Genomic DNA, 16328 nt, shown 5'->3' on the forward strand with positions numbered 1-16328 from the left:
TGCAAATGTATTGCTCTTCAGAAGGCCTAACTGCATGGAGATAAATTGGAATAAAATCTAGAATATTGGTTTATAATGATTTAATAAATACAACTTTGTTGAAAACTGACACTAAATACCAGTAATGTTTGTTCATAAAATAAGTTAACTTCCCATGCCTGCTTCTTATCAGGAAGTGTAAAAATGCTCTTAAATGGGAATTTCTTTGAGAGGAAGACAGAAGAGATGTAGTTAGGAAATGTTTGGGCTTGGGTCACTAAAGTCCCAAGAGGTATTAATATTAGTGAACTACTTCAAAGATCTCTTAAGACCTTCTTTTTAAAAAGTGCTATTTTAAGCATTTGCCTTTAGGCCTCTGTTAAACTTGTAATATCAGTTCTTTTAGTTTTTTACAGAAATTTTCTGCTGTACCTAGAATATTAAAATGATTTTTTTTAATAATGCACATGGCTTCCAGATGCATTTAGAAAGGATTAATGAAATGACCTGTTAGAGTCCAGCTTTTTGTGCTTAAATATTACATCAGGATGATGCTTTTTTTAAATGTAGGTCATGGGATTAGCATCAGGAAATGTGAGTATTTGGCAGCATGGGGTTGTGGCTGCCATGCAGGCAGCTGGAATTTGTGCAGGAGGGGACACTGAGCCCACCAGAGCTGTTTATTTATTGCATGGTCTTTGCATTGTCTCCTTGGCAGGCTGCTGTTTTGAGAAGGTGCTGAACTATCCAAAAAGTTGATTTTCAACTCCTTGTTCAGCAGAGGGAGGGATGACTCCTTGGAAAATGGAGCCTTGCAAGAAGAGCTGATGGATTCTGCATAATTTGCATTTTGGTGCCTTTCAGGAGGTGTTGTGTTGTGTTACTGGTGGTAACAACCTCTGGCATGTTGGGGGATTTGAGCACTGAAGTTGAACTTTTGTGGTGAATTATTCATATTCTGGAGCAGTTTTGGAGGAGACAGAAATGCCCTGTTCCTCTGAGACAGTGCTTGCAATTTGGGACTTGGAATGTGGAAGTGCCTTGCTGAATTTGGGTTTTGCAAGGTTTGATTTTCTGAAATAAAAGGTTAATTTTAATTTTTTATTTCTTCTTTTTTTGTTTTTATGTTTTTTGGTGGGTTTTTTTTCTGAATAGCAGCAGCTATTTACAGTGGATGGGTTTGTTCGGGCTTTTTTGTTGGTTTTGTGTTATTTGGTTTGTTCTGGGTTTTTTATTATTTTTGTGGGGGTTTGCATTCTGAAGTGCCAGATGAAAGCAGTGAGGCACTTGTGGATTGCCTCAGTGCCTCACTGGGGGCAGTTTGGTGCATTGGAGGCTGTTCTGCCTGGTTTTTCCTGCTGGTTTGTGTCAGTGAGCTTACAGATGAAGGAACGTGGCCAGAACTTTGCCAGAACTGTAGAACTCACCTTTATTCTTTAACCAACAATTCTCCTGTGTTCTGTGCAGCAAAGAGAATTTTTTTTAATTCCTAATGTGATTTTAGATACATGAAGCTGAGCAGAAAAAGTGCACAAGTTTCTTCAGGACGAAAACATTTCTGGAGTTCTTCTACTTGAAACAAAACACACAAAAACTCTGAAACTCTCAGCACAGTGACTCCAGAAATGCAACCTGTCCTTCCCTATGGAGCTATAGGTAACAGTGAAGCACTGATGAAATCAGGTTGTTGAGGTGCAGCTATTTTTAACTTGTGTAATTATCATTTTAGTCACACACTCCATTGAAAATGGAAATTTGTGAGCACTCCAGCCAGCCAGCGTGGCTGCTGCAAGATGAGCATTAACACTGATGGACCTGATGCTTGTTTTGTGTGTACTTCCCACTAATATATGGAAAAATGTCTACTGAGCACAGCAACTGCTTCAGCTGGGAACTTGGCAATTCTTCAGCACCAGAAGCAGCCAAACCTCCCACAGAAACATTCAGCTGTGCTGGCCTTGCACCACACAAGTGCTTCAGGAAGTTTTCAAGGAGTTGTACCATCTCCTGTTGTCCCTAGCAGGGTGAGCTCTTTGGCAAACCTGTTTTAGGAAGGTCCTGCTTGATTTTCAGATTTGGTGAGCTGGGAAATTACAGACATGGCAGATGGTTCCCAGAAAGGAGACTTCAAATAAGTGTATTTAGATTTAGGAATTTGGAATTATTAATTTATACTTCTCTAGGTTGGACTTCAAAGCTGCCCTTGGAGGAGGGGACAGCAAAGATTTGGATTTCTGGACTCCAGTTCTGCAGTCCCCAAGGAAATTCTGATCTGGAATTACCTAATTCTTGGAGGGGCACATGCAGATCCTGAAACATCCTTTGAGCTTCCAGCTGTCTGCTAGAGCACTTAATGGTTTTAGTTAGCCATTAAACTGAAGATGGGAATTTTGGGGGAGTTTTTTGTATCCAGAACAATCTTGAAAGTTGAAATTTGAGACTTAATTACATTGGAATTTCAGGATGCTGGCAGTGCTTTGGCAAGGTGCTGTAATAATCTCTTGAGCATCTAGCTGCTGTTCTGTGATAATAATCAGCCATGCAGACTGTAAGGAATGATTTTAATAAACCAACTTGCATTGCTGTTTCACAGCCATTATCTCTGCCTCAGAGGTGATATATTGCAGTGCTGGTGCTGCTGGGTACCTGTGCAGGAGTTCCTGAATCAGGAACTGCCTGGCTCCATCCAGCCATCCCTGCTGGCTCAGGGGGCAGAGCAGCACAGCAGCTTCACTTCAAATTGCTGCTTTATCTTAATAGTGGTACTGGGGTTTGCTAGTTGGTTTTTGGGTAGTTTGAGGGGATTTTTTTGTTTTTTCTTCCCCTTCAGTACAGTTATTTTTGTTTAAGTGTCTTGATTAAAACAACCCTATGTGCCACTCTTGCAGGAGGATGTGTTCTGCAAGACATTTTTAAGATTCACGTGGTGTAATGGTCATGAAAATCAGTTTTTACTGGGGTTGGTTGAGATCCATGTTAAGCTGTGTGAATGAAGCCTCAAATACCTGTTTATACATTGATTGCATCCCCCATGAACACATCTCCCACCTTCCTACAGCAGGGACAACTGCTGGGGGTCCTGGGCAAATCCCATCCCAGGGTTTGAGGCAGATCCTCAGAATCTTCTCTGATTCCTGGCCCCACATCCCTGTGCATGAATTGCTGCTGTGTTTTAAACACAAGGATGCCTTTGCACAGTTCAGATATTCAGCCTTGGCATGGAGTCAATGTGTGTGGAAAGCAGTCTTGAGGAGGTTGGGATTACATCCAGAATATTTGGGGTTTAAATCCTTCATTGAATCCATAGGTCAAGAGAAAAACGTGTTTATCTGGTTAATGGCTTTGGAGAGGGTACAGTGAGTGTGTTTAATCTGCTTAGGAAGTTGCTCCGTTTTGGAGGGTTATTCACATTTCCTATGATGTTAAAACATTTCAAAATGTTTTCCATACTCTTCCAAGTTCTTTGTCTTCCTTTTCGTCCCTGCTTTCCCCAGCCTCATGAAAAAAGTTGCTGTCTTCTGCTGAGATCTTCTTCATGAGTAGACTTGTACCTGGAGTTGAGATGAACTGGGTTGGTGAGGGGCTTGGAGCACAAACCCTGTGAGGAAGAACTGAGGGAGCTGGGGGTGTTTATCTGGAGAAAAGCAGACTCAGGGGACCTTATCCATCTTATAATTCCTGAAAAAGGTGCTGTGGCCAGGTGGGGTTGGGCTCTTTCTCCAGGAGCTGACAGAACCAGAGGACACAGCCTCGAGCTGCACCAAGGGAAATTCAGGTTGGATATTGGGAAGGAGATTTTTACAGAAAGGGGATAAAGTTTTCTACAGAAAGGGGATAAAGTTCTGGAATGGCTGCCCGGGGAGGTGCTGCAGTCCCCATCCCTGATGTGGCACTGGGTGCCAGGGTTTGGTTGAGATGTTGGGGCTGGGTTGGACTCAGTGATCTTGAAGGTCTCTTCCAACCTGGGGATTCTGAGAATTTGGTGGAATTCTGTGAATTTGGGAGAATTTAGGGAATTCCCAGGAAGCAGGGAGGTGCTGGAGTCACCATCCCTGGGTACCAGGGTTGAGTTGAGGGGTTGGGGCTGGGTTGGACTCCATGATCTTTAAGGTCTCTTCCAACCTGGGGATTCTGTGAATTCTCTGAAATTTCAGGCCGAGTTGTCAGCTCAGAGTGACTGCTTCAGTGTCTGTAAAGAACAAAGGATACTGGGCTAGCAGCAGTCAGTGAGGGCAGCTTTACCCAGAAATGAAGAAGTTTGTGACTTGTGGAGTTACTTTACTCGTTTTCAGCCCAAATGGCTGTGCTGGGTGTTCTCTTGCAGCAGGAGGCTGTGGCCATGTGGGGACACTGGGAGCACCAGCCCTGTGTGGGGCTGCCTCTCCTCCAGCTGCCTTGGGGTGATGGTTTAACCACTTGAACCATGCTCCCAGTGTTCTGTGCAACTTGTTGTTCTCTGGTGTTTGTGAAAGCCCAGTTTTGGTGTCAGGGAGCTGCAGCTCTGGGCTCAGCAGGGCTGCCAGGGCAGCGTGTGCAGCTCCTCACAAGGACTTTGCTGAGCACTGCTGTGGTGCGGGGAGTGAACTGGCCTCTCATTTTCATGTTGCTTTTACCAGGCTACATTTTAGCTAAAAATGGAAGCTTGTGGCAATGCAGATCTTTTTTTCCTGAGTAGCTTGTCTGCTTTTGTCCTTAAATGAGCTCCATCTTTAAGGTAGAATTGAAAATATCTCTCGTTGCCAGGACTGCGTTCTGCGAGCATCCAGCAGAAACTTTAACCCTTTGAAAAATAAACTCAACTTTTATGGGAAAGTTTGCTGTTATGCTCCTTTGCTCTTCTTGCAGGCTGGTTAAAGTAGCTTGTTTTGTTTTTCTTTTTCTTTTTTGCAGAAGGCAAATGAAATCTGCAGCACCTCTCCTGCATTAATGAGGGTGCAGCACAGGACAGTAATGGTGTGTGTGCTTTGCCCTTTGCTGTTGTGTATTCTGTGTGCTCTTAGAGCACCAGCATAAATTTACTTGTTTACATTTCAGGTAATTCTTTCAGAATTTCATTCGATTTCATTATCTCTGTAGTGAGGCCAATTTTTTTTTTTCCTGTCAGGACTTCTGGAAGTTGACAGGAGTTGCTGCATTTTCAGAATTTAAAATGGTCATGTCATGGTTTTGTGTCTGGGAGTGGAGTTTGGCCTCTAAGTGTGAGCTACTGTTCATGTCCCAAAGTGTGTTGTTCTGGCAGTAACAAGCAAAACTGCTTACTCTGTGATGGTTTCATAATCACAGCATTAAAATGTTTATCTATAAATGAGCTTGGGTGAGGATGATCCATATCCTAAGTAGCTTAACCTCCATACCAGACACTGGAGTGGTTTGTAAATTCTCCAGCTTGTAGTGAACTGTAAAATCAGAAATGTGCATTTTGTGTGAGATTTCAGGTGGAAGTGTGTGGGGTTTTAGGCTGATTTTCTGATTTAAGGTAATTTTGCTTCAGTACCTTGTTGCTTTGTGCTCACAATAATCTCAGCTGTACTGATGGAGCAGCTTTGAGCACTGAGGGGTCCCCTGGCATCACCCCAGCTCTGTCTGGGTGTGTGACAGAGCCAGATGCAGGTGTTGGGATGTAGAAGTGCTTGTCAGTGTTTCACATCTTGGGATGAACTGAGTTATTGCTTTGTGCTGCCTGGAGAAAAAACAATTCCAAAACTTCTTACATTTTCCCCTTGCTGCTAAAGCAGCGTGTTAAAGCAGAGCAGTCCAGCCTGAGAGAGTTCCTGAATGTGTCAATTCTCTCTGTACTTTGTGATACCATTAGTGATTAAAGTTGTAACTCTTGCAGAGAATGGTGTGCTCTCACTGAGCTCATTAGTAGGAGGTTTATGTAACTGATAAAATAGATATCATGATATTTAGCTGTGCTTACAAGGCAAAGGGAGCTCAGGGGCAGGATTGAGCAGAAATAATTCCAGTGTGTTGAAAATGCTGCTTTGGGGAGGGGACACTTTGTAGCAGTGAAAATTGTGTGACTGATACTGTATTTTCTTCTAATCCTAAATTCTCTAACAGCATGGACTTCTCTGTCACTGGGGCAGGAAAATGATCTCAGGATTGCAAGAGTTTTATGGGAAAAGAAGGTCAAAATGAGCTGCTTGACACAAAGTCATCTTTTGGTTGTGTTACAGTAAATAAACCTGTGCCCATTTCCTCCATGCTCAAGTTAGCTCACAGGAATATCTGCACTTTAGTAGTTTAATTTCTGTTAGGTTTATTGAGAAATCAGTGCTCTTTTGTGGTGATTACATTAATTGTGGTTTTGGTGTCTTTTTTTTTCCAGAATTTACATGTTTGACAGCAGAAGTTGGCTTTCTACTGTAGTGAGAGAAAATGTAAGTAGAGAAAAAAGATTTTTTTTTCCATACTCCCTGAGAAAAATCCTATTTTTAAAAAGTGGTTAATTCAGATTTTTGGCTGTTCATCTATGCAAACCTAAAGGAAGTTTTTTCTCCTTTAGCATGTGTATTCTTGTGTCAACAGGAAGGATTTAAAATGGCCAGGAAAGCTGCTAAATAATAGATGTTAGTGCCTGCCTCTGTCAGAGAGGGAGCTGGCAAAGCACAGGGAGAGCACAGCTGAAACTGTTTCATCTCAGTGGGGCAGGGAGCTGTAATAAATAAAATGATGAGAATAGTCATTCTCTCATGAATGAAAAATTACTTCTCCACCATGGTTGACAAAAGAAGGCCAAATTTCTTTTGAGCAAAGTGGTTCTTGTCAGAATGTTCTTTTCAATGTGTCACTGTTATTTAAACAGAACCTAACAGTTCCAGAGTTTATATTCTGTGTAATTGTAATTATTACTGTTGTACTTGGAGCAGTAAAATCTTCATTACCTTCCAGAGTTTAGCTTGAATGTCTGTGAGGAACATTTGCTAATTGGCCAAGTATTTGCAGAGTTAAATCTGATATTTTCAATTACTGGATATTTATTGGTTTTCTAAAGGCAGGCAGCAGGTTTTATTCCTCTGCCCATATCTCCCTCTGGATCCAGGGGGACCTTGAATTTTATCTTCAGTTTTAGTTCATATAAATGACAGAGAGAACCCCTCAAATTTGTTCCACAAACAATTCTGATCTCACTGCATTTCCCACAGAATAAAAGAGAAACAAGGAATCCATCTCTGCTCCTGCAAACAAAAAGAACCCTCAGCTTTTTAAAATAGATATCATAGAAATATCATACAAATAGATATCATGGTATTTAACTGTGTTTAGAAGGCAAGCGGAGCTCAAGGACTGAATTTTTTCTTCAATTTTAGTTCATATAAATGAGAGACAACACCTCAGATTTGTTCCACAAGAAATTCTGATCTCACTGCATTTCCCACAGGATAAAAGAGAACCAAGGAAACAAACACATCTCTGCTCCTGAAAACAAAAAAAAAAAACCCTCAGCTTTTAAAAATAGATATCATAGAAAATTAATTAAAATATATATCATAGAAATATCATAGAAATAGATATCATGGTATTTAACTCTGCTTAGAAAGCAAATGGAGCTCAGGGACTGATTTTTTTTCTTCAGTTTTACTTCATATAAATGTGAGTGAACCCCTCAAATTTGTTCCACAAGCAATTGTGATCTGACTGCATTTCCCACTGAGTAAAAGAGAACCAATCTCTCCATGTCTGCTGCTGCAAACAAAAAGAACCCTCAGCTTTTAAAATAGATATCCTAGAAAATTAATTTAAATGGATATCATACAAATATCATAGAAATAGATATCATGGTGTTTAACTGTGTTTAGAAGGCAAGTGGAGCTCAGGGACTGAATTTTTTCTTCAATTTTACTTCATATAAATGAGAGACAACACCTCAGATTTGTTCCACCAGCAATTGTGATCTGACTGCATTTCCACTGAGTAAAAGAGAACCAAGGAATCCATCTCTGCTCCTGCAAACAAAAAGAACCCTCACATTTTAAAATAGATATCCTAGAAAATTAGTTTAAATGGATATCATAGAAATATCATACAAATAGATATCATGGTGTTTAACTGTGTTTAGAAGGCAAGTGGAGCTCAGGGACTGAATTTTTTCTTCAATTTTACTTCATATAAATGAGAGACAACACCTCAGATTTGTTCCACCAGCAATCCTGGTCTGACTGCATTTCCCACTGAGTAAAAGAGAACCAAGGAATCCATCTCTGCTCCTGCAAACAAAAAGAACCCTCACATTTTAAAATAGATATCCTAGAAAATTAGTTTAAATGGATATCATAGAAATATCATACAAATAGATATCATGGTGTTTAACTGTGTTTAGAAGGCAAGTGGAGCTCAGGGACTGAATTTTTTCTTCAATTTTACTTCATATAAATGAGAGACAACACCTCAGATTTGTTCCACCAGCAATCCTGGTCTGACTGCATTTCCCACTGAGTAAAAGAGAACCAAGGAATCCATCTCTGCTCCTGCAAACAAAAAGAACCCTCAGCTTTCCCAAGGCAGTGATGTCAGCTCGCTGTCACTAACAGAGTTGTGGGTAATTCCTTTGTCATTGTGAAAGTGTCCAAGCTGCTGTGCCTGTTGCTAATAGGATTTGTGCTATCTGCTAGATTAGCACAGCTTCATTTAATCAGATGTCCTGCTCTGGGACTGTCTGCTGGCCATGCTGGCAGCTCCTTGTTAGGTTTGGGCTCTGATTTTGCAAATATTTTGCTTTTCATCCATGTTGGAGTGATGGGTGTTGGCAGGAAAGAGGCTGAGGGAAGAAATGTCAGCCAGGCTGTTCGTGGCAGAAAAGGGATTTTTGCTGAACCTCCTTAGAAAGTTTCTGTGCTTGAGTAAAATATGAACAATTTGGCTTTAAACCCTCTGTGTTACCAGACTTTGCATCCTCAGTGGCTTGGTGGGATTGTGTTAGGCTGTGCTAAAAATACCTTGTGGCAAGCAAAGTTTGACCAGCAAGGGATAGAAATTCAAAATATTTGACTTAATGATAGCTGTGATTTCAAATGTGGGGTTTTTTCTTTTTTTCTAGAGATTATTCTCAGGACTGAGAGAGGGTGGAATACTCCATCCTTTTTTTTTAAATAGGAATGGTGTAAGAAAATTAAATAAATAAATTTTTAGTAAGCATTGCTTCATTGCTGTTACCAGCAGAGGAATTTCAGAGAGGAATAATATTTAACAGTGTTTGGATGAGTTGTATCCAGCTCTCAAGCATCAGGCTCCAAATAAATGTGAGGGTGTTAATGATACCTTGGTTTTAATAACTGGATTTAATTGGATTAACACCTTGAGCTGTGGAAAGGACACTGGAGTTGTTACAGTGAAATGAGTGGAGTTGAGTTCTTTTCTGCCACTGTTTTCTGAGCAGTGAGTGAATAATTCTTATTCTTTAAATAAAAATGAGTCCACTGGGATGCTGAGTGTATCTTCATTTGCAGGAAGCACATGGAAGCTCTGTAAGGCTTCCTGCAGCTGAAAAATTCAGTGCAAAGCTGTTGGGGACACATCTGACTGGACATACATCCTTTTATACATGAATACAGCTCATTTTAGAGAAAAGCAAACCTTGAGCTGTTTCTTGATCCTTTTGACACAGCTGAATTGTGAAGTTTTGTTGTATATGGAAAGTAACAAATCAGGCAAAGTCAGATGATTCTCCTGTGTGGGAAACAGAGGAACAAAGTGACTTTTCCTTGTCAGAAATGAGGGATTTGGGTCACCTGGAGGAGGGGGACAGGGAATGCCCTGAGGTGCACAGGTTGTTACCCAGCAAGGGGAGAATTACCCACAAGGTGCTCTGCTCAACAGGATTAGGGCAAATAAGCTTAGAGCACAGACACTTAAGCACTTCAGCCCTGGGAAGGTCTTGAGGGGGTTGGAGAAAGTGAATTTTATTCCTGAGGAGCTGCCTGCAGGGACACACTGACATAGGCCAGGCAAAGTGAGGTAAGCAGGGGTTTGGCTCCTATTTCTGCACAACTCTGGGGGAATTTGGGGAGAGGAGTGTGGAACTTGAGCAGTGACTTTTTTCCTTGATTTGGAAATGCAGTAACTTCTTTGAAAATTGCAGAAATAGGATCAGCATCCACATCAAGCTTACAGATTCTTCTAGAAACTTTCTTGTTTAAATGCCTTTAGAACATGCCAAGAAATAAAAATCTATTTCATGATGCTCAGTTGTGCTTGTTTGTGCTGAGCAGAGACTGTTCAATATATGGCCCATGTCTGTAATATAAATAAATCTGTATAAAATTTCCCATCTATCAAGAGTGAGAATGGATAAAAGCATTTTCCCCCATTCATTCTTCTGACCTCACCTGATCCCCTTAAAGATACTTTTTAAAATACAATACTAGTAAGCTCTGATTTACAGCATAGCTAAAAAGGACATGGGAGGCTGGAACCCTTTTTTTCCTCCCACAGATCTCGTATTTCTATCATAAATTCAATTGTCTAAAACTCAGTATAAAAGGAATAGTGGAACAGCCAAGCTGGTTTGCTGTTTGTCCCATCAATTTTACAGTTTACTTCAGAGAACTCCTATATTTTAAAGCCCTTGGCTGCTGCAGGGTTGTCATTTCCTGAGTGAGTTCAGTCCTGTTGGCAGGAATTAGCACTTCCTGTTGATGTTGAAACAACAAAGACTACAAAGAGAATGTGGAAATGTGCTTTAAACAATTCCTATGGATGCTGACAGAAAGGCAGCTCAGTTTGGAGTTGCTTGGGATGCACAGGGGCTAAGTTGGAATTCTCAGAGTGGATCTATCTTCAAGATGGGAAAATGAACTTTCTTAATGTGACTTTCTTGCTATGATAAGGGTTCATCTCCCTGTTCCATGCAAAGCTTTGTTTCGTTTCAATGCCAGAGAATTCTCTCTCAGTGCACAAATTCTGCAGAAAGAAATGGGTGCTATTTTAAGGAGAGAGATCTGCTCTGACTGACGTGAGATTATTCCTCTATTGTAGTTTTAAATAAAGCTACATGTAAAATATGTAAAATCTTCCCTGTGGATCCTTGTACCTGCAGCTGAATTCTTGGTGTCCTGAGTCTTTATTGCATCTCATCAGTGAGTTGCTGTGACCTTGGGCAGAGCACCAAAGTTTGGCATTTCTTGCTCTGAAATAGGAATGGTAGCATCTCTAAATTCTTTGTGTGGAGTGGTCGGTGTTTGCTTAGTGGGAAATTGTTACATATTAACTCAGAGAATGGCAGAACTAGAAATGAAGAAGCTGAAAGATCTGAAAAATCACAGTTTATTCTAAATTAACCCTTTGTGACAAAAGCAGTGCATTAGTGTTTTACCAGGTGTGACACGCTCCAAGTTTTAACAGATATCCAGCCCAGAGTGTTTGTCTGAGATGTAAAATGAACAAAACAGCTTGAGAAAACAAAAGAGCATTCCAAGGAAAGCAGGATAATGAAATACTCAGGATGGGTTTTGTCTTAGCTGGATTTGGGCTGAGCTGACCAAGCAATCCTCAGGGGGCTTAGGGATGACCCTGGGAGCAGCAGGGAGAAGGAACCAACCCAGTTTCAAATGAAGGGAAAGGGCCTTGGAGTTGTGTGAGTGAGTTTTGGGAGAGAAGCCAACTAAAATTCCTTTTCTCAGATACTGTGGGTTTCAGAGAAGAGGAAAAAATGGTAAATGATGCTGTGACAAGATCTGGCATCTGTTCCTAGAGGTTTTCAGTTTGGAATAACTGCTATGGAGAGAGCTGCAGCCTAAGTCTGGCTATGGGGGATAGAAATATTTAGGGAATATTGAAGCCTAAACTATTTTGAAGCTTCTTTTAACAGTGATGTTTGTTCTACTACTCTAATTTACCTTGACAGTCTGTTCTCTGTTATTGTGGCTGCATAAAAATGTGGAAGTTCTCCTCATCTTTCTCCTTGGGAAGGGCTTTGAGAGGAAAACAAACCCCACATGCTTGCAAAGATAAATAAGCTGATTAATTCCTAACAGAATAATATGTAAAGCTGCTAGCAAAGCATTTCCTTTATTTAATGGTAAAGGGTCAATTCTGGCTAATAAAATGTTCTAAAATCACACATTAGCAATGTCAATTTATAAACTCCAGGTGTTCTGTGTAGTATTTGAAATTGGAACCAATTAATTTGTTCTGCAGTAAAAGATAAAATTCATCAGCATGTTTCTTCAGCATCTTCCATTGCTATCAAGCTGCAGAAATTTTAAAACACAAAATTAAGGAACAGCTGAGTTGGAGATGTGGGATGCTGGAGAAAATGCCAGCAGTATCTTTCTGGAGCAGAGATTTTCAAAGATAAGTTGTACATTTAATAGGAAATATTAATGGTTGTGATATTGGGGAACAGCCCAATAACTGAGCAGCTCTAAAGGCAAAGCTGAGGTGCTTTCAGTGGTTGTGATGTTTCCTAAAGCCTCTGTCTTGCAAAGATCAATTTGATTTTTGCCTAATGGTAAAATAAAATGGCTCAAAGTGAATATTCCAATATAAAATATATAAATGTAATTTGGTGCCTATGGATACTGGGAAAACAGAGGCTTAGAGGGGAGAAGTGTCTGATGGATGTGGTTTCTCAAACTCCTGCCCTCAACCCAAAAAATCCCTGATTTTACTCTGACAACCCGTTCTTGTCACAGTCTGCTCTGGGATCTCAGACATTTCAGCAGTTACCAAATAAAACCCCAAACATTTGTGAGTGATTCCTTTTCTCCACATAGCAGAACAACATTTTTCATAACTGTGGTGTTGCAGACTGTTCTTAGAGCATTTTGCAGGTGCTTGTGTCAGGGTAAATCCTTTTTCTGTTCTGGGAGGGTTCCTTGCTCTGGTCTGAAGAGCTGCAGGGCAGTTCTGACTTCCACGTCTAAAATTGGTGTTACCTGCTCTCTCAGTCTTGGACAAGTTGAATTTATACAAAATGAATCAGAACATGAAAAAAGGAATAAAAAAAGGAAAAAAGGAGGAGGCCTGCAGGAGAGAAATAAATCCAATCCTATTTGATGGAAGCAAAGCACATCCTTACACTGAGGGGATTTCAGCCACACATGTCCACCTGTGTTTATAAATCAGTTTGCTATTTCTTTTCAAGTTTGAAGTGATTGAAAATACTTGTAATTTCAAATTCTGCCTTTTTCTAATAGTCCTGCTTGTGGCTGTTTTTCAGATTTCTGGTTGTTTCAGAGGTGGCAGTGGAGCACACCTTTAGCACAGGAAAATGAGCGAGCTTGACCAGTTACGCCAGGAGGCCGAGCAGCTGAAAAACCAAATCAGAGTAAGTATTGTGCCCCAGGCCAAATGAGTGTGTGCTGGGCAGGGCAGAAATGATGCCTGAAATGTTCCCCCAATGCCTGAGTTAATGAGGAAAGGGCAAGCACATATGGCTGCTTTAGAAAATTACTTTTTGGTCTTTTATATTGTAACAGTTACAGAAGCAATGAACAAAATTGCTGATGAAAATGAATGTTTGCTGAAGTTTTGTATGTGCTAGGGTATAACTAAAGTTTAAAAAACTGATAAAAATAAGGTCAGTGATAAAGTTTGTCAGAGTTCTGTCCAGTAAGTTCTTAAAAACCTCTGAGGCTCTCTGAACAAGCAGTTCCACTGCTTGAGTGTCTTTGTGGTGAAAGTCTTGTTGCCTTTCTTCCAAAAGAAGAAGAAATTTCCAAATTAAATGCACAATATATGTTGACAGCAGGCAGTGCATTATGGTAATGCTGCTGTTAGTGTGGGTCCTCTCTGGGTGACAGAAATGTTCTCTGAACCTTGGGTTAATTAACTTGATAAAAGAGAGAGAGAAATGTACAGAACTCCATCCAATTTCTCTAATTTCCTTCTCTTGTAGGATGCTAGGAAAGCATGTGCAGATGCCACCCTGGCTCAGGTAAGAATTTCAAGATTTTAACAGGAATTAAGAAAATGTTTCCTTTACAAAAAACAAATGCTGTAAAAAGGTGAATCTGGTTTTGCCTCCTGTAGCAATTTTTTTTTTTTATTTTGCCTTTGGGTGTTTTCTTCCAGAAATAAGTACATGTTTGTCCAGCTCCTGAGAGCAGTGGCCTTGAGCAGAGATTTCTTGGAGTGACTCAGGGCACATTTCTGCTGCTTAATGGAAAATAATGCTGTGCCCTGGAGCTGGGAGCAGCACTGTTGTTACCCTGCTAATCAGAACCATAAGGCCTGCTGAGGTTAAACTTCTTCAGTGTCTGCCACATTTATCTGTGCAGGAGGAGAAAACCCAGATCAAAGGTCTGAAATCCTAGAAGTCTAAGAAGATACAACCTAAACAAAATTTCTGGGAGTGTTTGTAAATGCAATAGGCTGCTTGTGTGGTGTAATAAAGACGTGCTACTTAAAATTACATAACTTGTGAATGGAAAAAAATCAGTATTGAGAACGTGGGGCTGTGGGAGCTGTGTGTGAGATGTTATTTGAGGGCAGTGAAGGGAGGAACTGAGTGTGTGACCTTGTCCTGTCTCAGATCACAGCCAATATCGACCCCGTGGGGAGAATCCAGATGCGCACCAGGAGAACACTCCGGGGACACCTGGCCAAAATTTATGCAATGCACTGGGGCACTGATTCCAGGTGGGTACAGAGCTGCCTCAGGGGCTGCATCTCTCTGCAAAGCTGGGTGCACGTGGAGTTAATGATCCTGAGAGGAGTCAAACACTGAATGCCACCATTTTCCTCCATGTTTTTGTAACCCAAGCCTACATTTGATGCCAAAATCCCAGTCCTTGTCTACTAAAAATACAGTAATGGTACCACATGGGTTCTGAGGAACTGTGGAAATAAAGTAGATGCCATTATCAGTTGTCTCTCTTTTCCTTTTTTTTTCCTTTTCCTGATTAATTTAAAGAGAAACTAAATGCCACAGGTTTCATTCTCTTTCCTTTACAATGTTCATCACCTTGGCTGCCCACAATGATTGTGTTTCCCTGCTGTTTCCTCCCTAGGCTTCTAGTTAGTGCCTCCCAGGATGGCAAACTTATAATTTGGGACAGCTATACCACAAACAAGGTAAGGCCAGCTGATCCATTGCTGTGTAATTCAGTTGTGAAAGCATCAGGAGGAACTATTGCCCATCATCATTTTGGCTCTATTGCTTTCCTGGTCCTAAATCCAAATTTTGAATTCTCTAAAACAATCAAGTTGTATGTAAAGAACACAGCAGTGTCTTCAGTGTGTGAAAATGTGCACCACAAATGGAGAGCAAGGAAAGACTTCCTTCTAAAGAATATTTTAATTTGTTTTAATACTGCAGGAATGTGATTAGCAGTGAGCAGGCAGTGATGAGCATCTTGCACCAGAAGGGGCAGAGATTTTGGCATAGGCAGATGAATTTGTTGTCTGCAGTGAAGTCCTGGAAGACCTGACATGTTCTAATGAGTCATCTCTTGGTGGCTGCAATCGCATGAGGCAGTTCAGGACTACTTTTACTTTCATTTGACAGTGATTGGTATTTACTGATCATGGCCACTGTTCCAGAGCTGGCAACAATTCCCATGTAGCTCCTTGTGGTTAAGTTGACAGAGCTGCTTTAGTCTGATTTTATTCCAGATAAATTTTCCTAACTTGGCTCCTCATAGCATTAAAATCAGTGTTACAGTGCATTGGAGTAAATGGCATCACTTTAGTAAAAAGTTAATATAATGTGGTTTGCAAATTAAAATTAAGCCCTCTCATTTTTACCTTCATCCTCATCCTTTCACCCCAGCCTGCAGGTAAATGTCATCTAAATTACTGTGACTGCTCAGGATGGTGAAATCATCACTGCATCCATGATTTCTGTATTGATATGTTCAATTCTTACATCAATGCTAATTAATCCATGCAATATTCTTTTGGCAGTTCCAGAACACACTTGAAGTTGTCATCAATTTGATCTTTGCCTAATGATAAAATAAAATGGCTCAAAGTGAATATTCCAAATAGTAGAGACTTTTGGAATATTCTAGACTTCTTGGTAGGAGACTTCCAAAAATGAACTGGTTGTGGTTTTAGGACAGGGTTGGGGTTTTTTAACTGCTTGTTGCTGCAGGACCACTGATTCCTGGCTGTTTCTCTGCTTCTAATGAAATTTTTCCTTAAGAAATCAGGCACATTGTTAATATTGCATGAAATATCACCATAAGTCTAAGACTAAAGAATGTATGAACAAATTTAAGGGATGAATACAATGAGTTAACAAGACAGAGCAGGTTTAGCTTCTATAATTATCTAAAAAAAGTTCTTTGAGCAGAGAATGACAAGGAACCATGGGGTAGTTATTTAAATGTGAAGCTTGATTGCTTGCAGTGGGTTTCCAAAGAAGGATTTAATGGCAGTGGCAGCAGCGATTTCCTTACTTG

The 16328-nt window shown here is 40.5% G+C and overlaps 1 protein-coding gene across 6 annotated transcripts in view; it reads left to right on the top strand.

Annotated features, from left to right (window-relative positions):
- GNB1 (G protein subunit beta 1) overlaps positions 1-16328 on the top strand; it is a 40114-nt gene that overhangs the window by 13628 nt on the left and 10158 nt on the right. For all 6 annotated transcript variants that reach the window (XM_058818937.1, XM_058818936.1, XM_058818938.1 and 3 more), the window contains exons 2-6: positions 6311-6362; positions 13142-13249; positions 13820-13858; positions 14456-14562; positions 14934-14997. In XM_058818937.1, coding sequence (XP_058674920.1) covers positions 13193-13249; positions 13820-13858; positions 14456-14562; positions 14934-14997 — 267 coding nt within the window. In that variant the 5' untranslated portion in view covers positions 6311-6362; positions 13142-13192. The remainder of the gene's footprint in view (positions 1-6310; positions 6363-13141; positions 13250-13819; positions 13859-14455; positions 14563-14933; positions 14998-16328) is intronic.

Source organism: Ammospiza caudacuta, chromosome 22 (genome assembly GCF_027887145.1).
Source record: "Ammospiza caudacuta isolate bAmmCau1 chromosome 22, bAmmCau1.pri, whole genome shotgun sequence".
Taxonomy (NCBI): domain Eukaryota; kingdom Metazoa; phylum Chordata; class Aves; order Passeriformes; family Passerellidae; genus Ammospiza; species Ammospiza caudacuta.